Source organism: Penicillium angulare, assembly GCF_028827245.1.
Source record: "Penicillium angulare strain IBT 27051 chromosome Unknown utg000004l_segment0_segment0, whole genome shotgun sequence".
NCBI classification, from domain to species: Eukaryota; Fungi; Ascomycota; class Eurotiomycetes; order Eurotiales; family Aspergillaceae; genus Penicillium; species Penicillium angulare.
Genome location: NW_026623163.1, coordinates 3,746,551 through 3,768,750, shown reverse-complemented (window position 1 = coordinate 3,768,750; position 22,200 = coordinate 3,746,551). Strand labels below are relative to the sequence as shown.

The 22,200-nt window shown below is 47.1% G+C and overlaps 8 protein-coding genes across 8 annotated transcripts; 4 read left to right on the top strand and 4 right to left on the bottom strand.

Annotated features, from left to right (window-relative positions):
* Positions 1–126: 126 nt before the first annotated feature.
* N7478_005294 (CeGAL family transcription factor) lies at positions 127–2,499 on the bottom strand (the record flags this gene model as incomplete). Its single annotated transcript, XM_056921508.1, has 5 exons — positions 127–387; positions 453–1,050; positions 1,121–2,140; positions 2,209–2,300; positions 2,377–2,499. The coding sequence occupies 5 exons, from the start codon at positions 2,497–2,499 to the stop codon at positions 127–129; spliced, it is 2,094 nt and encodes a 697-aa protein (XP_056779545.1).
* Positions 2,500–2,969: 470 nt separating this feature from the next.
* N7478_005293 (uncharacterized protein) lies at positions 2,970–4,860 on the top strand (the record flags this gene model as incomplete). The annotated part of the gene is made up of 5 exons (XM_056921507.1): positions 2,970–3,229; positions 3,277–3,307; positions 3,362–3,634; positions 3,703–3,897; positions 3,958–4,860. 5 exons carry the CDS (start codon positions 2,970–2,972, stop codon positions 4,858–4,860), a joined length of 1,662 nt encoding a protein of 553 aa, XP_056779544.1.
* A 209-nt stretch (positions 4,861–5,069) lies between these two features.
* N7478_005292 (replication factor C subunit 4) lies at positions 5,070–6,385 on the bottom strand (the record flags this gene model as incomplete). Its single annotated transcript, XM_056921506.1, has 5 exons — positions 5,070–5,295; positions 5,356–5,778; positions 5,841–5,940; positions 6,006–6,226; positions 6,297–6,385. 5 exons carry the CDS (start codon positions 6,383–6,385, stop codon positions 5,070–5,072), a joined length of 1,059 nt encoding a protein of 352 aa, XP_056779543.1.
* Positions 6,386–6,601: 216 nt separating this feature from the next.
* Positions 6,602–7,250, top strand: N7478_005291 (uncharacterized protein; the record flags this gene model as incomplete). The annotated part of the gene is made up of 3 exons (XM_056921505.1): positions 6,602–6,953; positions 7,017–7,085; positions 7,153–7,250. The coding sequence occupies 3 exons, from the start codon at positions 6,602–6,604 to the stop codon at positions 7,248–7,250; spliced, it is 519 nt and encodes a 172-aa protein (XP_056779542.1).
* A 153-nt stretch (positions 7,251–7,403) lies between these two features.
* Positions 7,404–8,679, bottom strand: N7478_005290 (protein GET4; the record flags this gene model as incomplete). The annotated part of the gene is made up of 4 exons (XM_056921504.1): positions 7,404–7,993; positions 8,060–8,212; positions 8,306–8,562; positions 8,636–8,679. 4 exons carry the CDS (start codon positions 8,677–8,679, stop codon positions 7,404–7,406), a joined length of 1,044 nt encoding a protein of 347 aa, XP_056779541.1.
* Positions 8,680–9,331: 652 nt separating this feature from the next.
* Positions 9,332–11,189, bottom strand: N7478_005289 (bifunctional fructose-2,6-bisphosphate 2-phosphatase/6-phosphofructo-2-kinase; the record flags this gene model as incomplete). Its single annotated transcript, XM_056921503.1, has 9 exons — positions 9,332–9,568; positions 9,636–9,812; positions 9,866–10,240; positions 10,297–10,416; positions 10,467–10,574; positions 10,626–10,706; positions 10,767–10,936; positions 10,990–11,087; positions 11,158–11,189. The coding sequence occupies 9 exons, from the start codon at positions 11,187–11,189 to the stop codon at positions 9,332–9,334; spliced, it is 1,398 nt and encodes a 465-aa protein (XP_056779540.1).
* A 1,419-nt stretch (positions 11,190–12,608) lies between these two features.
* On the top strand, positions 12,609–13,834 carry tom40 (TOM complex pore protein TOM40; the record flags this gene model as incomplete). Its single annotated transcript, XM_056921502.1, has 3 exons — positions 12,609–12,920; positions 13,024–13,671; positions 13,727–13,834. The coding sequence occupies 3 exons, from the start codon at positions 12,609–12,611 to the stop codon at positions 13,832–13,834; spliced, it is 1,068 nt and encodes a 355-aa protein (XP_056779539.1).
* Positions 13,835–20,022: 6,188 nt separating this feature from the next.
* N7478_005287 (GSK family serine/threonine-protein kinase) lies at positions 20,023–21,668 on the top strand (the record flags this gene model as incomplete). The annotated part of the gene is made up of 7 exons (XM_056921501.1): positions 20,023–20,068; positions 20,134–20,306; positions 20,366–20,449; positions 20,534–20,882; positions 21,002–21,195; positions 21,263–21,467; positions 21,535–21,668. 7 exons carry the CDS (start codon positions 20,023–20,025, stop codon positions 21,666–21,668), a joined length of 1,185 nt encoding a protein of 394 aa, XP_056779538.1.
* Positions 21,669–22,200: the final 532 nt, after the last annotated feature.

The following is a 22,200-nucleotide window of genomic DNA, read 5'->3' as shown; positions in this document are numbered from 1 at the left end:
TAGGGGTTGAATTGTGATATATTTAATACAGAGACAAATTTCTGTTGCCTTTATTTACAACCACCCCCCCGCCCCCCAAAAAAAGGAACAGAAGAATAAAATGAAACTTGAACCATTTCTTCAACGTCATTGCTGGGCCCAGGTGACCTTAGGTGCAGGGACATGTAGGGCCTGTAAATGAGCCAGTAACTTCTCCAAGTATGGATGGTTGCCACCCCGGAAACTTCTCATGAGTAACAAGAAGTCTTCTGCCAGGCTTTGCGGCGTTGAGGTTGTGGGTACTGATTCAGGGTAAGCCCCCAGAGGTGTCATTCCGGTTCCGAAGGGCGGATTGATGTTACAAAGAATGTCTATTGCGCCGATCGCGACATCATATAATTTCTCGGTCTGAACAAAATATTAGTAACTTGTCAGTTATCTGATTCTCAGGGGTTGAGTCAGGTGCAACGTACAAAGCCTATACCATGGGCTTCCATAGAGCTGAGTCTTAGCGATTGACAAGTTTGGAGCGTGGACTCGGCGATAGTTACTGCGTAGCCGAAAGTCATCTCAGGTCGTTCGGCGTGAGCCCTGAGGAGGCCGTGGTAGAGACATAACAACCAGATGCGATTGTGTATCCATTTCTGGGTGATGAAAACGTCTGCAGCTTGTGTTTCTCGCAGGCCTATCGCCAAGAGAGCATTATTGTTGTCGTTTTGCTCTACTTTTGCTCGTTCAAACCAGTCGTATCCCTTATATCGCTCGGCTTGACTAACTCTCGCTAGACTTTCATGCATGGATAATGCCTTTGCTTCTGTGAACTTTTGACAGAATCCATTATTAATGTTGCATCTTCGATTCCAGCAATGGATAAAATCCTCGTCGATTGCATCAAACAATTCCATCATCCTTGCAAGGCCCATCATACCCTCGGCGTCTTTCTCATTGTGAACAATGATGCCAGAAACAAGACTGTGGGTTGCGTTGTGCAGGAATTCGTGTACGGAGCGCATGCTAAATCCAGGTTTGCCTGAAAATGTCACGGGGTGTAGTCTTTGGAGGGCATATGCTCTGTAATCGGTGCGTTAGCTAGAAGAACTGAATCTTGCTTCGGTGCCTCTCGAAATATCACATCCCATACCTTTCTGTAATGGAAAGAACGAGATAAGTTCGTAATCTTTGGCCTTTCTCTTCTCCCGAGAGGTCACGATATGAGCTAGTGTCATTTAAACCTAGCGTCGACGCAAGGTCCAAAGCTTCCCGTAATCGAAGCCAAGCAGCATTATGTTGATTACTCCCAAAAAGACAACCAAAGAGGAAGAAACTAGTCAGCACCGCCTCAATGGTTGGGTTTTCTCCAAAGTCCGAACAGCTTCGCATCTTGGTGGCTTCATGCATCATCAACCGTGCTTGGGTGGCCCTTGATGCAGTGGGCCGTTCATTAATTTCGATTGGCTGGGTCAGTGAAAATGCGCATAGAGATAATGTCATCGCTCCGAATTGGGGGTTTTTTCGGTGCTCTTGTGACATCATGCGAGTGAATAAGGAAGATCGGCTCAGCACTGGGACAGTAGGATGCAGGCGATCAAAGTAGACATCGATCCATGGGATCATATTGGCCTCATTAATCGAAGGAGGCCAAAAGTCCTCCACATCTTGGTTTTCCGAAGGAAGTGAACCTACAGACCCAACGGCCGGGGAGTACGACATGCTTGACGTTTCCTGTAGATGCAAGTTCATAGCCGAAACATCGGGTACTGGCTGAATAATGGATGGCAAAGATGGCTTGAGATAGATATTGCTCCCTGGAAATTCAAAGACGGGTACGTGCGCCCCAAGGTTATCAGGGAGCCAGTACTCCACATCTGGACGGTCATTCCAGCCTACCGCATTGCCATGAGGTTCCAACGACGGATTCTCCGATCCCCAAGCATCTACTACTGCTGATGGGCCGGCGGGAGCTAACCCCCCAGCTCCATTTACCGGTATTGGGACTTCGGGAGTTGGTGTCCAGGATGTACCTGGCAGAGACACAGGCTGGCCGGTCTCGACCGACGAATTAGAGACATGGTACTGGAAGGAATCGGATTTCCCAATTTGGGGATCTTGAGGGCTTGTTGGAACAAGGTGAGTCTGTTGCTGTCGAATTTGCGACACGCGACTTGATACCAGTCAGAATACTCCTACTCCAAACGATGGGCAGATGGGCAGATGGCAACCGGAACTTACTGTCCTGTTGGCCCTCGCTTTTTTTGCGGTTGCAGAAATGTACAATCGAAACCCATCGACTGACAAGCCTTACAAGGTTGCGATAAGCTGCACTGTGGTGGCGGGTTAGCGCCCGCTTTCTGCTGCGCGGCGGAGCGGAGGGGTCCAGGAATGCGAAATCTCAATTACCTTGATCTTGCGGAACTTGCATTGGTCGCATGCCCGCTTGGCTATGTTTCCGGGTGTTTTGCTGCGCGTGCGAATCGCTCCAGGCGAACTAGAGCTCGTCGACGACCCTGTCGTGGGGTCCATGGCCAGGATGCCTCGGTTGCGCCATCAAGCTTGGAAATATGGGGGAAAGAAGATCGGTTGTGAATGGGTCGAGGTTGAGGATCCGCGACCCACATACAGTTGAGCCTTTTCCGGTCTTGATAAGCTACTCCGAAGCCGGACTCTTGCTTGTGAGGAACTCAGGGGAATTATCCCGTGTCTGTCGAACTTGTATTGCAGGGTGAGATTATATCGAGTTTCGACCCCAATGACTCCAACATCAGACGGAGATTACATGTATTCACCTAAAGTTACTCCGCACCGTACAATACTAGTACATGTACATGATGCGATAAGACTATGTCACCTCCGCTTTGGTTTGTCTCCACTTGGAAATCACGGGATCCCGGTCATCTTGCCGACCCGTCGAGATGATCTTAGCATATATAAATAATATATAAGAGAGGAAGGATGGATACAAGTTCTTCGGAGGATTTAGAATCATCACCATCATGGGTACCATTCAGCAATCACAACCATGGGAGCAGATCGTCGCTCAGAAACGTGCCATTAGAGATAAGCTACTAGCTCCATATCTAGTTGACGATATTGAACACCGAGTCCCTCGAGTCGATCGCGTTTTTGAGCGCACTCGGTTAAAGTCCGAGGAAGTGCAACAAATTACGGACATTGACAACGTACAATCTGTTGCACAAAGAATTCAAAAAGGTGACTTGAGCGCTGAACAGGTCATTAAAGCATATATACAAAGGTACGAGACATGAGCTTACCTGTCACACTGGTACGCTTATCTAATAGTCTTGATAGAGCTACAGTGGCACATCAATTGGTTAGTTCAAACTGTATATAGCCTTAAAGAGATTGAACTATTAACAGACTTCAGACCAACTGTCTTACCGAAATCGTGTTTGAAGATGCATTGAAGCAGGCCAAACAGCTTGATATAGAGTTTCAAACGACTCGCAAGATAAGGGGACCTCTGCATGGAATCCCAATTACACTTAAGGACCAATTCAATGTCAAGGGTATTGACTCGACTTTGGGATACGTGGGTCGATCGTTCTCTCCAGCCCAAAAAGACGCGGTCCTGGTTCAGATATTGAAGGACCAAGGTGCAATTGTTATTGCGAAGACCAACCTGTGTCAGAGCATCATGGTAGGTCATATATTCACCATATCACTCTTCCGTGGTTATGCCGTTCTGGTCTGCTTACTGGCGTTTAGTGGGCAGAGACCGAAAATCCCTTGTGGGGGTTGACCACAAATCCTCGGAATCCGGCCTTCAGCCCAGGTGGCTCGACAGGTGGTGAGGGTCCGCTTCTAGCTTTGCATGGATCCCTCCTTGGCTTTGGTACAGATATCGGCGGAAGTATACGAATGCCACAGGGTGTAGCTGGGTTATACGGGTTGAAACCTTCAGTAAGTTCAGAGGACTATATCGTACCACAAGATTGAAGCCCTGGTTCTGATACATAACAGAGCAAACGCTTTCCCTATGAAGGCATCCCGGTCTCTACAGAGGGTCAAGAACATATCCCATCTTCTGTAGGGCCAATGACTCGGGATATGCAATCCCTCCAGTATATTACTCAGCTCGTGGCAAATTCTCGGCCCTGGGATTCGGATCCTCGATGTGCCCCTCTTCCATGGAATGAGATGGCATTTAACGAGATACAGAAACGATCCTTGGTTATTGGTCTCATATTAGATGATGGAATAGTCAAGGTTCACCCACCAATCACTCGGGCTTTACAAGAGTTGACAGACAAGTTGAAAGCACATGGCCATGAAGTCATAACCTGGGATACTTCTGATCATGCCGCCTGTATCGAGCTGATGGATCTCTATTACACCGTGGATGGAGGTGAAGATATCCGTCGGGACATAAGTACTGCTGGTGAGCCCTATATCCCCCATGTGGAAGCTATGGTCAACCGCGGGAAACCAATATCCATATATGAATATTGGCAACTCAACAAGCGCAAGTTCGTTGCCCAGAAGAATTACCTTGATAAATGGAATGCGATCCGATCACCCTCCGCCAGGCCCGTTGATGTTCTGCTAAGCCCAACTATGCCTCATACCAGCGTTCCACACCGAAAGTTCCGATGGGTGGGATATACGAAGATTTGGAACTTTCTTGATTATCCAGCAGTCACATTCCCAGTAGGTAAGGTCAAAGCAGATCTTGATCGATTACCACCGGAGCCTTATATACCGAGAAATGCTTTAGATGAGTGGAACTGGGGACTCTATTCAGCAGATGAGACGGATGGGTATCCTGTCAACTTGCAGGTTATTGGGAAGAAATTGGAAGAAGAAAGAGTGCTAGGAGCTGCTACTGTTATTGAGATTATCTGGAAGAACAAGACTGCCAGCTAGACTAAAACCAGATGACTCCTGGAGTTGATATTAGGTCGAAAATGAACTCTACTCTGAAATACTTTGTAAAGGCTATACAGTGATATTTGTCTTTAATGAGGGGTCAATTCATAGCAAGCTTCATTCAAACATCAGTTAAAAACACCGGTAACTCCCATTAATATGCAGTAGGATATCATCTAATTTTTCGGGGTTGTTGTTGCTTTGTCTCAGGCCTTGGGCGGTACAAAAAGCTCGGGCTTCATGTTGATTTTGCAAAGCTTCGAGACACAGCCGCTCAACTGCAGCAAAGACTGGACACCGTCGAGAATGCGCATGTGTGTAAATCCAATCTCACGGATGAATTCCAATTTGGAGTGCTCCGAGAGTGTTGGAATTGTTTTTGTAACTCGGAACATAGTACTAATTATGTCGTGGGAAGAGTATCCAAGGTTCCTACAGATTGTTAGTTCCAGTTTGCACGCGGCCCAAGGAAATCAAAATGCATAGACCCACCAAAGTTCATTCAAGCCTTCCAATGCAATATCCACTTTGCCTTCCCAGCAGGCCTTGATCATAGCCTGAACTTTAACCGGATGAGGACTATCAACGACACGGAACACATTGTCCCCGCTCACAAAGCCAAATCCAGACCAGGTACTTTGTAAATTGTTGATGGCTTGACGCATATCGCCTTCTGCGCTGAACACTAAAGCAGCAATACCATCCTCAGAGTATTCGACCTTCTCGGCCTCGCAGATCTGCATCAATCGCTTGACAACTTGAGCATCGGTCAGTCGGGCGTAACGGAGGATGGCGCAACGAGACTGAAGTGGTTCAATAATCTTATTCGACTGGTTGCAGGCAAAGGCGAATCGAGTGGTTGTCGAGTAGATCTCCATTGTGCGTCGCAGCGCCTGCTGAGCACCCGGGGTCATGCTATTGAAGATAATAAGCCAAATGGTCTCTCTATATCAATCAGCTAACAAAATGGAACATACCTATCTGCCTCATCGAGAATCACCAGCTTGTGACGACCCGCAGGCAAGGTGACCTTCTTTTGTGCAAAGCCCTTGATACGATTGCGCACCACGTCGATACCTAATACAGTTCTATTAGTCGTCCGATCCAAAGACATCAGTAGGCAGTGCAAAAAAAGTGCTGACCTCTCTCGTCACTTGCGTTCAGCTCCAAAACTGCCTCTTTATACGATTCCCCTAAGAGCTGCCGAGCAAGACAGAGAACGGAGGTTGTCTTTCCAATTCCTGGCATGCCGGAAATGATAACGTGAGGCATATTTCCATCTTTCGCAATGATCTTTAGGCGCTCAATTGTCTCTGTATTACCAACAACGTCATCAAGGAAAACGGGGCGATACTTCTCGACCCTATAGTATGGCCAATAGTCAGAAATCACACTGAGTAACAAAGAATTAATTCACAATTGATTAGACTGACCAAGGAAGTTCATATCCTGCCGGTGCGCCCGCAGTGGAGGCTTTGGCACCATTACTGGAAGCGCTTGAAGAAGATTCGGCCTGCGTCATTATGGATGGGTGGTTGGAAAAGTGTCCGTGGGGGAGGAAGACGCGAAAGAGCAGCGGTAGAAGTGGTGAACGCGTGCCGCGATAACGCTTATCGATATACGTGATAAGCCAAATCTACTCTGTACCAAACCACCCATGAACGCTCACCAAACACACAAGTTCTGCATTTTTATCTACATAACACAGCCCTGCCGTCCTTAATACTTAATTATGAATATGGGCCAAACATCCGTCCGCCGGAATCTTTTCCACCAGAACCTCAGCCGTCGCCCTGCCTCCGTGGGACCCCAAAATGGATCATTACCGCCGGGGAATAATGGATTCTCGAATCGCTCTTCCAATAGGCCGAAGTCAACAGTCACCGACGCGTCTTCGTCTAGAAGCATGAAAATGGCGGAGAACAAGGATATTGTGGTGCGCGACAAGAGTGGAGGATACAAGCTTGATATGCCTGCCTTACCCCGAAGTTCCTTAATTGGTGATGATGGTGAAGAACTGGATGAGCTTGAGGCCGAGGAGGCAGCTGAATCAGCTTTTGAGTCATTGGAGAATGAACGCGAGAAAGACAGTACGGCATTATTACCCGATAGGAAATACCTTTGGGAGAGCCTGCTTACTGACAGCTGTACAGAATTCGAGGCAGCATTAGTCGAAATGATGATCCGTCATCGAAACAGACAGTCAAGTGGTGAACCTGATGGTACGTTTCAGTTCTTGTTTCTCTATTCCCCTATATATGGGAAGCAAATTGTTAACCCGGTCTATAGAGATCTTAAATATTGTTCATCAGAGCTTGCAAAAGAAAGTCAACTCCCTAGACGATGATAATTGGATGTTTGAGCCAGAAAGTGACTTATTGATTTAACGGCAAATTTGTTGAATAATGCGCTACATGTATTTGCAATCCTTTTTCTCAATCTTTCATTACATGATCAGAGGGTGTATGTCGATGGTTCATCGCCAGAAACAAAGAAGCAGATGGGGTCTGCTCCTCCGAAAAATACTGCTCATTGGCCCTTTAGTCAAGCTCCATGTTCGACGGAGGTGCCTCAACCTTCTTTGCTGCTGGTCTGGATGAACCTCTGCTACCACCAGCATTGCCTTGACCCTGGCCACCGAAAAACATGCTGCCCATCATATCGAGCAAAGGGTTACCCTGCCGTGGGATCTTGATCCCGAAATACAGCTCACCAATCTGGGCCAACGGATCGTCCCAGATTCCCACATCCCGAATCTGTGCCGCATAGTGGGTATTAAGCTGTCGGTAGAGATCTGCGCTTCCACGTTGGATTGTAAGAAGCAACATGCTGAGGAAGTTGAGTAATGGCAGAGCTGGGTATACTCGGACATCAGAGCTAGCGCTGCTCACTTCCTGCACACCAAGGGACGGGTTCGATGCTGAGAGCCGTGAGGTGAATATGAGCAATGCCTTATTTGCACTTCGAAGGTTGCCTGTTGTGAGATATGGGAAGATAGCGCGCGAGGCATAGAGGGCTGCGGTGTGTGGATCGTCATGAGTGTACCACTCGTATTCAATTTTCGCCAAGGTCTCCGCCGATTCCGAAGTTCCCAGGATCAAATGCTTCTCGGCTTCATATGGCTCGTTATCTGAAAGATGTTATGTTAGACAGATAGACAGATAGAATACGACTGGAAGGAAGATTTGGAACGAACTCTCTGCGTAGACGGATCCCGCGGCGTGATGCAGGTCTGGGTCTCCTCGCTCCAGCGGTCCATGTCGCCCACTCCAGCCAATGATCTCTTGGATATAACGCTTCTTTGTAGGTTCTTCCGATGGGAATTCGCGCAATAGTTCGATAAGACGCTCTGTTATTCAAATCGCAATTAGCCTATCTCATTCATCTCCAATGGCAAAAACAGGCCAATCATAGAAGCAAAATACTCCATCAAGCGACTTACTCTTTCGAATCCGGCTCTCTGCATCATTAGTATCCCCCGAGATCTCCCATTCTGCTTTGTTGTATACCTCGACGACCAGCATAATCGCCAGATCCCCGCCACTCGCCGAGGCACCCTGCTGAGATCCAGCTCTCAACAAGGCAGTTGCACCACCAGCCAGAAGATCCGCTGCTGCATCCCAGTTAGACGCCTTGATATAACGTGCGGCGATAACACGCAGTTGTTGATGGGCTTCGTAGAAGGCACCGGCCGCGATCCTACGTGAAGAAAGTGGGCTGTCAGCGTCACCGTTCGTGCGGTTTCAGGATGCGGGACAAGACAAAAGCTCACTTTTCTCGCTGGCGAGCGATGGTTTTATCAATCCTGGACGTCATTTTGGAGCGGGTTTGGGTACAAAAAGAAGGTCGCTAGCTCAAAGGTCAGAGCTCGGTGAAATGGGGAGCGGGAAAGCTGTTTTGTAGGCCGAAGTTCCCAAGGTTTGGTGGGGAAACACCGCTCCATGTTACTATGGGGCCTCTAGCCCACTACATACGCGATACCCTTCTCGTAACACTCTTCGGTGCATCTTTGCAAGCTTTGCGGGTTAAATGGCTGCTCTGCAAGAAGCTTAAAGCTCTTTCTCTTCCTTGGAATAATTCTTGTTTTTCAGGCTCTGAGTGTGCCCTTCTACTAAGCATTTGTTTTTATTTGATTAAGGCTTATTATGCAATTGGATATGTAGGCTTTGGCTTGGAGAAAAAAAAAACCCCCCCCCTTAGATCTATGGTAGTTGACTATACACGATTATCTATTTTAATTGATCTGGTCAACATTTATTACAAGGTAGAAAGTCATGTCTTCGACTAGATTTCAACTGAGCACCACATAAAAGATCAGCGTGCAGACAACCCATTCACGATCGAAGGGCACTATCGTGAGATTGTCAGAGGTTGAAATTAGATTTGGGAAAGAGAAGACCTGTTGATTCCAGGCAAAATATAGTCGACAAGTGGGGGGGGAAAAGAAAGAAAAAAAGCAATTGGAAATCTAGACAACGTCTTCAACATGTTGTTGGGAGATTCGTTCAGGTTCACGAGGCGTACGGGTGCCACTCTGTGGCGTTGCCAGTCCATCTGCGGGAGTGCCCAGTCCTTGCATAGGGGACACCACCCCACTTGCAGGTACTGGAATCTTCAAGTCTTCTGGTGAGGCAGGAATTATTTCCTCTGGGAGATTAGGGATGTGGATTCGTTGAGCTTCGTTTTGGTAGCTTTCTGGGATGATCTGGAAAAGGATGGGTGAATTAGCCAAAAACGAATTTAAACCTAATTTAGGCTTCTCGATATATTACCTCGATGATTTCATCGCGAGGGAATTCCAGGAATGGGATATCTGCGGCGTTACAAGCCATGAGATAACCATATAAAACCCTCAAGACACTCTCGTGCGCTATAATGAGCAGATCATTTTGCTCTCGCTCTAATTCGAGAATGATCGGCTCCAGGCGAACAGCGAGGTCATGGTACGACTATTTCGAGTCAGCGGAGTTCTTATAATTCTAGTATTTTGGACTGTACTTACCTCGGCGCGAGGATAACGATGGTGGTATGGATCGAGTTCGTGCTTCGATACTTCGTCGGGATACTCAGCTCGAATACGCCTTTCCGACATCTTCTCGCAGACTCCCGGGTTGAGTTGACTCATTTGCGATCGTTGGCGAACTTTGTATCCTTGCTCATGGAGATACCTTGCGGTTTCTACAGTCCGACGTCGAGTCGAAGTCCAAACCTTCAAGCTCCGCGGTTCATAGCCCGTGTCTCCTTGGGCGACCATTGCTTGTTTTTCAGCTTCCCGATGGGCCAGCAAGCACTCGGTCATTTTCTTTGCATAATCCTCACCTTTATCTGAGAGAGACACGTCGGCTTTGTAAGAGTCGGCATCTACTGAGACGCCAGCCTGTATTGATCTTTAGCTATATGGGTTTTTGCCCAGCACGGTTTACGGGTACATACCCGAGCAAAATATGTCCGTCTCGATTTGATGTGAAGGTTCAGAAGATAAAAGACGATGCGGTTAGATAAGTATCCAAAACTTCGGTTGTTCACTATCAGCCTCTCCCCTGCATTGATCATCTAGTACAAGTGTAAGCATGTGGTCCCACAGAAATTATAATGTTGCAAACCTTGATATAGTTCAGATCCTTCTCTTCCATTGACTGGAATTGAGGGATCCGTGAGGAGATTCGATTGAGATAATGCTTGATTGCGTCCTCTGGGTTCCATGAAACGTACTACAACTTTGTTAGGATGTTGGTCTTGCCATCTTGGAAAGTCACACTCACATCTGGAGATGAAATCTTAACCCTGCGAACGTTCTCTTCGATGATTCTTTTATCGTCGCACCGGGACTCAATGAAAAGGGTCTAAATATTGCAGTTTCAGTATAGCTGTACAGGCATCAAATGGAAATGTTTTCGGTTTACCTCGATATCATGCTTGGCAAACTCCTTCGCGAGCGACCGCCGGCCTGAGGCTAATGGGTTCACGGCGTCATAGATCGCAATTTGGCCATTCTCATGGTTCAAGAAATGGTAAATATCTTCCCGGCATTTTCGAACGATCTTTTGGCGAAGTAAGACCGATGAAGCGGTTGCTAGAGGACTGGTGAGCATTAAGTGCTCGAGAAATATAATTATTTTGCCTTACCATTGACGTAAAAATAGTCATCGGGCATATCTTCGCCAAATGGGATGGTGGCACGTCTGTAGTCGCCCAAATGGAAGATCCTTGTTTTGACTCCAAGCCTGTAGTATTTTATGAGCTAACTTGTCATCAAACCCGGGCGAGTAGAAGTGACAGGCTTCACCAACATACCATCGAAGATAACGTGCCAATGCAACAGACATGTGACTTTTGTTTTGGAAGGAAAGATTAAGTTAGTCAAATCCGACTCTCTAGCAACTGGCTAATGTGGTTGGCTAGTGTGGACATACGTTTTGCCTCTAGCGGGCAACCCCACGGTGATAATGACGATCCGGCCCGAATGGAAAAGCCGACCGGATTCCGTGCTATACAGTTGTGCCGGAGCTAGATCAGCCTTTTCAGGCAGATCATGGATTGCATCGACGAAGATCGAGGACTTGCGTCGGAATTGAGGCGAGCTGGCCACGATCTCCGCGGTCCTGATTGACGTCAGCTTCTTGATTCCAAGAATGGGAGACCCGGTCAGGTCTGTTTTCTTTCCACAGCCGTGCAATACAGCCCAGTCAGTGAATCTGGTCTCGGCTAGGTAGCCCCATTGAAGCAGCTGTGGCTTTGCTGGTTTCTTGAGTAGAAATATTGACTCGATCAAGGAGGTGTGGGCTTACAAGAGAGTATCCATGGTCGCGGGGCAAATCCAATGACACAGGGTTTCTCATTCAAAACTCCGCGGGTGGGAGTTGTCGTAGGATCTATTGAGAAACGGAAAGGAACTAGACGTAATAGCAAGAGTTGCACGCCGGAATATCAAAGTAACTATGACCGCCGAGGTTGGAGGGACAGTAGGAAGCAGAGGGACTTTCGGTGAGAAGCGGTATAAAGTGACGGAGAGTGTAGATATCGGGTAGAACCTTGTTTTGGGTCTAGGTACGGGAAAAGTATGGCAGAATGAAGTTCTGTTGTGTATACGATGAGATATGATTTGAGGTAAGTCGAGCTTTTTATCGTACTTGTTATTCTGGTCAAATCAGATACTTGACCTATTTATCTTGTTTTTATACATCTTATTTTCAAAGTGATCTAACTCTTGGATTGTATGTGCATACACTAAGTATATATGTGTTTCCCCCAAGGTATGAACACAGCAGGCAGCTCTCAACACTATTCAGGGTTGAGAAATAAGTTAAATGCGTGTTTCAAATATGGGTCTATCTAAATTCCGCTTCTATCACAAAATCATAAACTCTGTCTATTCTTAAAAAGGCTTTCGACTCGTCGCAAAACCGTCGCGCATTCATGAAAATGCTGACATAATACAGGGCGGACGACAGCCACCAAAGACGCGGACGGAACTGGCATTTTTCACTGTCAAGAGTCGTGGTCAAGTCTTCAGCTCCGTTTCCTTCAATCCAACCTCCAATCTCCCCGTGGCTCTTTGTCAAAAGCCTTAATACAGCCCTTCCCCGTCTCCGTTGCGATCTGTGTCGTTCGCTCGTCCCAGATCTTCTCCAGGGCTGGTTTTATCCTTTCCCTTTTCTCCCATCGCCCTTCTCCGAAGCAAAAAAACCCATTGACTGGCATCGCGTGACGACACCGTTAATATCCATCCATCCTCCACCTTCAAAATGGCCGATCTCACATCATCTTTCTCCTTCCTGACAGAAAATCCCGCTGCCGCGGCGATTAAAGATGCATACAACTCGTTCTCCGACCGGAGGGCGTTGCTCAACTTGCCCAACCCCGGTACCGTGGACAACCTCGCCCGCGAGGTCCAGAAGGACGTCCTATTGACCAACTTCATGTTCTCCGGCCTGCGTGCCGACTTGACCAAGGTCTTCGGCATGTCCCCTCTGTTCCGTGTGTCTCATGCGTTCTCCATGGGCTCATCCGGCAACATGCCTCCTTACAACTTCTCCGCCATGTACGGAAGCCCCAAGGTAAGATCCCCATTTTTTTCTCGCCATTTTTTGGACGCGCTTTCTACAACCCCCTTTGAAGATTATAATTAAATACTAATGTGATCTTCTTTCGATGGAATAGGTCTTCATGCAAGGTAACCTCGGAAGTGACGGTACCCTTGCCGCGGTCTACAACTATCGCTGGAACCCGGCTCTCGTCACCAAGACCAACGCGCAAATTATGGCTGGTGGATCCCAGGGTCTGCTTCAAATCGACAACGACTACACTGGTGCCGATTTCTCAGCCTCTCTGAAGGCCTTCAACCCATCCACCCTCGAAGGCGGCCTGACTGGTATCTTCGTCGGTAGCTACCTCCAGTCCATCACACCCGGATTGGCTCTTGGTTTCGAGGCCATCTGGCAGCGCCAGGCCATGGGCGCTCGCCCGGAGACTGCCCTGTCTTACTGCGCCAAGTACAAGGGAGATGACTGGATCGGTACCGCTCAATTGCAAGCCCAGGGTACCTTTGCTGCCACCTACTGGCGCAAGCTCTCTGAACGTGTGGAGGCTGGTATTGATATGAACCTCCAGTTCGCTCCCAATGCTGCTGCTATGATGATGGGCGGTCCTAGCCGCGATGGAACCACTGCTATCGGTGCCAAGTACGATTTCCGTGCTTCCTCTTTCCGTGCTCAGGTCGACAGTGCTGGTAAGGTTAGCTGCCTGCTTGAGAAGCGCATTGCCATGCCCATCTCTCTTTCTTTTGCTGGTGAGATCGACCAGGCCAAGGTATGTCTCTTTTGTTCTTCATGTTGCGAGATTCTCGATTCTAACACCTTTTTAGCAAACCGCCAAGGTTGGCCTTGCCGTCTCCCTTGAGATCGCTGGCGAGGAGTTGATGGAGCAGCAGGAGACTGCTGACGCTGCCAGCATGGTCCCTCCCCCCTTCTAAGCTCCATTTAATCTCCTCTCTTCTCAAACTCCGTTCCACGGAATGTTTCTTGAGTTAATAACCCTTCATCCTCCCTGTTTTAGTAGTTTTCTCTCCACCACGATGTCTGGATTGGCATATATCACACGCCCACTCCAGTAAATCCTCTTGAATATGGATTGCTGGTGTGCGAAGCAGTTGTTTGGCGCCATGGATATTCCACTTTTTCTTTTCCCTTTTCCCCTACTTTATTGTATAGATTCACATTCCGTTTCCCTTTCCGATGACGTTGTTCTCCACCTACATCTGACGCCCGCATCTCCGGCTATATCTTTTTTCTTCTTCTGGTCCGTGGTGTCATGTCTTATTTGTCTTACTCTTTGATCTCTTTCCGCGACTTTTGATGATTGGGATAGTGAGGGATTGTCAGGTGGGAGGTTCAGGGCTGGACCGGAGAGCTCTGGTTATGTTTTCGCATCATAGACGGACCAATGTAAAACAGTGTTGTTGAGCCCTTGCGTGTATATTGTGTACAATTGATGGATTGTAGGAAGAAAAGAGTGTTTTGTAACATTATCTAGTATAAGCATACTCACCCATGGTATCATATGACATTGTGTCGGGAGATTAGAAGATATCGGCTATTAGGATATATCAGCCCTCGGGACATGATCTCCGATATTTCCCACTGGGCAAACCTTGATCTACAAGGTATTGGGCATTAGGTGGGTAGACAACATCTTGATACTGGACCATGGTTAATTCCATACATTATTATTATCATCATAATCATCATTTTGCTGTACAATTGAGAGTCGTATACAGTAGTAGCTTGTGCATGTACAACTGCAGAATGTTTCTCGCTCTCTAAAAAAAGCATCACTTCTTGGTCCCCGTCGTTTCACCATCTACGCTCTATAGTATCAGAGACATACGATGATATATACACGGGATACGAAAAGACGATGCATTGATCGATCATCAGGTGATATGGTAATCGTATTCACCTTGACAGTAAGAAAGTAATAAAAAATAAAAAATAAAAAAAAGCCACCTGGACAGTCCATCATGAGAGGCAACCGAGAAAGTGGGCTCCACCAACAAGTGGATCACTGGAGAACTGCATCCGCCAACGAAGAGACTGCGGAGTGCAGATGTGGACATAGCTTTGCACAATTGGGAGCAAACCGTTCAACCCATTAGTTTCCCCACCATGTCTCGGTCAAATACCATGTCCATTTCCTTGCTTTTTGTTCTTCTTGCTGGGGAGAGAGGGGGCGGGCTCCACTAGCAAACCTGGACGTAGTGAACGAGAGACTTCTATTGATCAAGAGCAAGATGAAAGAGTGGAAATGGAGACATCTGAAGGGCTGACACCCCGATAGAAATAGAGTACAGATGGTAGTATATCTATATTGTATTTACTTGTTGAGTATAATCCAACACTTTATGGAAAAGCGATGTCAATCGACTCTCAATTCCTCAGTAGATTCTCTCCTAATGATACTATTTCTTGGATGTGGGGGTCGTGGGCTGCGGCATCGGTGTTTGCTCACAGCCTGACATCATCAACTCACAACGGTTGGTCCCGGGTTGGTCCCGAGTTGGTCGACCTGCATTGGTCGGAACAATGGCAGACCCGGAGACAAAAACCCCCTGCGGGGACCATCAAATGGAACAGCGACTTGCGGGATGCTCTGAACATTTACAGTTTTGCGAGCGGGGGGCTCGAGACCCTCCCCTCGGGGGATGGTCCAATCGAGACTGTATGGAGATTCGCCGGCGCGGTAAAACCTCGTTCTCTCTTGAAAGTAGACTGAGGGAGGCTAGTGCTGAGGCATTATGCACAGACGGGAGATGGTCAATTTTCTCTTTCCAAGTATTTTGTCATCCAAAGTTCTTATGAGTGGGTGTGTATACCCGCTCTCTGAAAAGAGATACTATATCATCACTGGCAACCAGGGAAGTTTAACTGGTTGGGACTTGGGAATGAAATCAGCCATTAAAAATTTTCGGGTTGGTTGTCTCTTTAACTGGCTCAGGATATGTGTGGAGTGGGTTTTCTTTCCAATCCTGATCATATGCATTGCAAGGATTCAGCCTACATCTCACCATGGCATAGTGGGATAGTAATGAGGAGGTACATTTGGCAGAGTACTCCGTACCAAGGACAACCTAACACTATTTTATGTTCACATTCATACTGAAGAGGAGAAAGAGGGGAGAGATTGTTGATCCTGGTTCCGTCCTAGTCTTGATGCTAAAGTCGGACGATGAACACAAAAAAAGGCTGGGATAACGTGGATTCCCGGTTCCCGGTTTCCCGTGTCTGGGATAGCGTCAAAATACGATAGACGCGTGCGGAGGGGAAATATCAGACCAAAGGGGGGAAGGAAACAGCGTATACACTCCATGGTAAATTTGGATCGTCATTGTAGAAAGAGTAGATCCCTCATCCTAACGCATGATGGGGAATTGTACACAATACAGCATCAGTTCCTCAAAGCGCCAATCATGGTAGTCAATGGGCGGGAGCAGGAGCACTTGAGTCGGATCCTCTTCTCGGGTGCAGGGCCAATGAGCCTCGACGAGATTTCATGATTCGCATATTTTGGTGCATTCCTAAATTCCTCTGCCTCCGAGGATTGTCTAGTGGTGCGACCTCCTGGGTTATTACATATGACAGATTCCATATGATTGTTGTTATCATTATTATGTTTCTTGCGAGGATCCGATGGCAATAATGCCCGGTGGATAAAAGGAAATCACTTCATTTCCCACGTGTCTGACAGAGACAAGAATGTCCATTTCCCCTTGCTTCCGTTGTAAGTGTGTACATGTATGTACCTGAACGGGCCATTCCCGCCCCCTTTCCACGGGTTCCATCTGCAGGAGATCACACATACCAAATCTGCGAAGTACCGAGACCTAGGGCCAGGAACACAACGTGGTATGTTGGGAAATTGATAGGGTTAACTAGTTTGTGTGGGTGAAATTAGAAGTTCCACCCGGAACCATTGAATCCATGCCAACAGGAGATTAGTATTGGATCAAGATTGACTGGTTCGGTGTTCGTGGGAACTGGAGATCGTCAAGAATGTGGGAAGATTATCCCGATTACCTACTAGATGTGGTAGGTCTATTATTTGTTGTTATGTATTTCTATATTTCTACACGAACAGTCTATACTGTATACTCGTTCCCCCTACGTCACTGTCCGAATGGATGACAGCGGCATCGCCTGACAAAAATCTGTGGCGAGTTGATATGCACTGATCTGGTGATGTCGATCTTTTCTGGTGCTACGAAGGTCACAGGCATTTGCGCACTGGCTTTTTATTTTTATTTTTTTCTTTCTTTCTTTCTGTTTCTTTGTTTTAGCTTGCTTTGCCTCCAAGATATTCTATTTTTGCACATATGGAAAGATCAACCACTTTATACTCCCATAAACTGTAAATAACGGTATCCCGCAAAAGAACGAACGGTTCTGCCGAGTATGGTTTGTCCAGAGCCTTTCAGATGGTCGGGAGCTTCGTAAGGTTTCCCAAAACCTTTTATTTATTTTGTATTTTTTTCAGCGAGGTGCATTAACATCTGCAAGGTCTGCGTCGAGAGAATGGTTGGTCCTCAACGGCAGCTGCTATGTTGGGCTTGGGATGCGGACCTTTGCCCATATTTGTCCATGATTGGTGGATCTGAGCACTGGGGGTGTTGAAACGATCTGTCGTGAAATGGTTATTAGGTACCTATCATACTGTGCCTACAGTATATCAGGGGCAAATGTGTCAGGAACCGAGACATTTTCTAGATTCTTGGTCATCGGTATGATAGGATCTGGCCAAGGACAAACCATGAAAAAAAGCCGCGATTTAAATTTCATCGAACAAACATGGTCGCTAAAATTGAGAGTGTAAAAAATAAAATAAAAAGATTGAATGGAAAAAAAAGCAAAGAGGCGTCTAGCCCTGCCCTGTGGGTTTGGTAGTCTCCATTTCTATTGTTTATAGATTTCCTTTAGCTCCCTAGCTTCTTAGCTTTCCCATACTTCGTATACTCTTCCTCCCGAGACCTAAAAAAAGGGGAACATTATTGCGATCGTTCGAAAAGACCTGTTTGGATGATTTGAATTTATTTGACTGGATTTCTACGGAGTCTCTCTCTCTCTCTCTCTCTCTCTCTCTCTCTCTAGCTGTAATTCCAATTACTCGGAGCCGGAAATCGGCTGGGCGATTCACCTCACATGCCAAGGGGATCCCTGCACCTTGGGATGGGCGAATGAGTCGGGGATCTACAGTTCGGTGTTGAGCTGCCGGGTCCCGTTCATGCCGTATCTCGCATGGCATGTGTGGCTCAGCTCAAACTTTGAAACCAGATCGACTTGAAAAGGGACAAGAGAAAAAGAATGTGAAAATAAAAGAATAATAATAATACTGTAGAAATGTAGAAGTGTAGGCGTCAAAGCTCGGTCTGAACGTACATGTAGATCGATCAAGAACGGATTCGGCCGCCTGACACTGAAGGTATCTTTGTCGATGAGGATTCAAGAAATAAGATTTCTATAGCTCCACGGACCCGTCACTGGCCCAAGCTCTTTGGGCTATTCTTTTCTGCCATTGCTCTCGCCTCTTTTGCCTCTCTCTAGTGCTTTCCAACTCATCGTCAGCTGGACTCGATGACATGATAGTCACGAGGTTCCCCTGAGATTGACCAATCAGCGTGGTTCCTGGGAAAATCACGGCTGGTCAGCCGACACGGGACTTGCGGAACATTAGTGTCTCCGTTCAACGTGACCTTCAACGTGACCCTCAACGTGACCTGCGCACGCTGCAAAAAAAGCACTACTGAAGTTAGCCGGTGGAGAGCAAGAGAGAGGAGTCAAGCCAGAAATAGATGATGAATGACGAGCCCTTATAGATCTCGTCGTTGGTTCTGTATTATACTCCGTTCATGTACATGGCCGGGGGAAACCCAATTCATCAATTCACTACCGGGTACCTTAGGCCACAGTTCCAGGGTGGGCGAGCCCACTTTGGGGGGAACCTGGGCATGGACATGTATGATTGATGAGATCATTCCCGCGGTAAGATTGGTGTGGTAACGGTTATTCGACCTTTCCGTATGGACCACCTGGGCGGGTACTTTGTTGGTATTATGGAAAATCGAGAGATCAGAATCCAGGATTACTAGGGGAAAGGAAGAGGCTGAGGATGAAGATGAAGATGAAGATGAATGATTTAGATGATCGAAGTATATTTTATATGAGGAGGTTTACTATAATAAATAATCTTCTCATTGAGAGAGGACATCTTTGATCTACCCCTGGGTTAGCTATATAGATCGATAAAAATAATACCTATAGAACCGTGCTTCTCATACTCTGGATTCTTTTTCCTGTTAGTGTGAGATGTCTCTTTTTTGGGGCGATTCCCCTCTTTTCTTTCTCTGCCTATTTTTATTATTTAGATTTTCCAGATTATGCTTTCGGTTTCTGGTTTGACATAATGAAAAAAAAAGGCGCACCATTACTGCCCAGGAGTAAAAGAAACAAAGGAAAATGATTTTAATTATTTGAATCCATCATCCTACATAATAGTGTTATTCTTAGTTAAAAATAACAGCTCCCCTCCTTCCTGTACAAGAAAAGGATTGCCCTTCTTGATGGTATTATTCATGCTCTGAACCCACAAAAAAAAGCGTGAGATTCCCAATCAACGTCCGTACCCATTAATACCCAATCTTACCAATTTTACCAATTTTACCAATTTTACACGACTGTACCTCACTTTACACAATATTACCTGCTTCTCTCTCTCTCTCTCTCTCCCCCCCCCAATCTTAACCCTTCGGATTTCCCTCATTTTGACATTATTGGCTCAAGAAACATTACTCCCCCATACCAATTCGCCCAGTTGGACTTTTATTGGATTTTTGATTTTGATTCCTCTTTTTTGATTTTATTTGATTTGATTTTATCTCATTTTCCCTTTCCTTTCTCCCTGCTCCATTTTCTGTCTCTCTCTCTCTTTCTCTCTCTCTTCCTTCCTCTGGCTTCTTGGCATTTGACCCAGTCATCCATTCTTCTCAACCTCGCCCCGTTCGGACCTTCCGCCCACCCCTCCCCTCCCCTCCCAGCTTGACTCCACCGATTTACCACACCCAAAACGGGTTCCTTTCCTCTTCTTCCATAGCACTCATCTTCCCTCCCCACCATGTCACAGAGTCGCCCCGGGTTGTTCCCAAGTTTGCGCATGGGTGGTAAGTTGTCAATGGCCTGGAATTCCCCTCTGCCGTCACTGACCTTGCCTTTCTTCCCGCTGTAGAGGTAATCCACGAAAAGGTCCAAGATGGCCTTACAGGCGAGCACAAGGAAATCTCCTACACTCAGTGCAAAATCGTCGGCAATGGCTCCTTCGGTGTGGTCTTTCAAACCAAGATGTCCCCCAGTGGTGAGGATGCTGCCATCAAGAGAGTTCTCCAGGACAAGCGATTCAAGGTAAGAGGCGGATTCGCTCGGAAACCCTACTACCATCATAGGATACTAATGTCTCGTAGAATCGTGAGCTGCAGATCATGCGGATTGTCCGCCATCCCAATATCGTTGAGCTGAAGGCTTTCTACTACTCCAACGGTGATAGGGTATGTGGCTAAAATCGCCTTCCTAACCCCCCTCCCCGGCATTCCCATTCCCCCTCCAGCTGACGACCCCCTCCCCTCGTGTAGAAAGACGAAGTGTATCTCAACTTGGTGCTTGAGTATGTCCCAGAAACCGTCTATCGAGCTTCGCGCTATTTCAACAAACTCAAGACGACAATGCCGATGCTTGAGGTGAAGCTCTACATTTACCAGCTGTTCCGGTCGCTGGCCTACATTCACTCACAAGGAATCTGCCATCGCGACATCAAGCCTCAAAATCTTCTCCTCGACCCCAATACAGGCATTTTGAAACTTTGCGATTTCGGTTCTGCCAAGATCCTGATTGAGAATGAACCCAACGTTTCCTACATTTGCTCTCGCTACTACCGGGCCCCGGAGTTGATCTTCGGTGCGACAAACTACACAACCAAGATTGGTGCGTTCTCCCCTCCACCCTCCTAATTGTTTGAGATCTCCCTCCATGATTTATTACTTATGCTCGGTAAAATGGTTTCGAATTCTTTTTCTAATTCTCGATTCTTCCCCACCGTTTAGATGTATGGTCTACTGGTTGTGTAATGGCTGAACTGATGCTCGGACAACCCCTCTTCCCTGGTGAATCGGGCATTGACCAACTGGTGGAAATCATCAAAGTTCTTGGCACACCTACCCGTGAACAAATTCGTACAATGAACCCCAATTACATGGAACACAAGTTCCCTCAAATCAAGCCGCATCCATTCAACAAGGTATTTTACGATCTTTTCTTTGTGATTCGTCCTTCCCTACTTGGTCATGCTAACCACCAAACCCTAGGTATTCCGGAAAGCAACACCCGAGGCGATCGATCTAATCTCCGCTCTTCTTGAATACACACCAACACAGCGACTCTCGGCAATTGAGGCCATGTGCCACCCCTTCTTCGATGAGCTGAGGGATCCGGCTACCCGCTTACCGGACTCGCGCCATCACAACAACCCCTCCAAGGATCTGCCCGTTCTCTTTGATTTCTCCCGGCATGGTAAGCTTCACTCGGATCAAACTTTCGTCCTAGAAAATTGTTCTAACTAAGATTAAAAAAAAAACAGAACTTTCTATCGCACCCCAATTGAATGACCAACTTGTTCCTCCCCATGCCCGTCCAGCTCTGGAAGCACGTGGCCTCGACATCAACAATTTCAAGCCCTTGTCCAAGGAGGAGATGATGGCTCATCTCGATTGAGCGGGTAGATGCCACCTCAGCGAGAGTCATGTCTGTTCGTAGTGCGTCTCGCACAATGCGCGAGAGATTCTCGAGGACTTATCGATTGAGTACCATCATGTTTCGAGTGGCGCTCTGAAATGGAGAACACGGGCCTTTGCTGAGTTTGTTTACCTTATCACAAACAGTAGGCCATTGACGGGACTACAACATCTGTCAGGAGATGGGATCTTGAGCGAGGAAGGAACCGATGGGAAGGGTGAACATAATTTTTCATCCTTGAGCGGAAACCTGGATTCGTTTCATTTTTTTTTTTGGTGAGAAGATGGAAAATGGGAGGCTGATGATTGTCACGCAACCGTGGGAGGTTACGACCTGGAGTTCTTATTTTTTGAGGTGTCTGCGACACTTGGGAGGAAAAAGTGATACCCTTTCTGTGCAAGTCTGCCTTCCGGGATTGAAGACTGCATGGCTTCATTCGGCCGGGGAAGGGAAATGATGACCCAGGACGCAGCAGGTCCATGACCCGGGACATATCGATATGCATCACCGT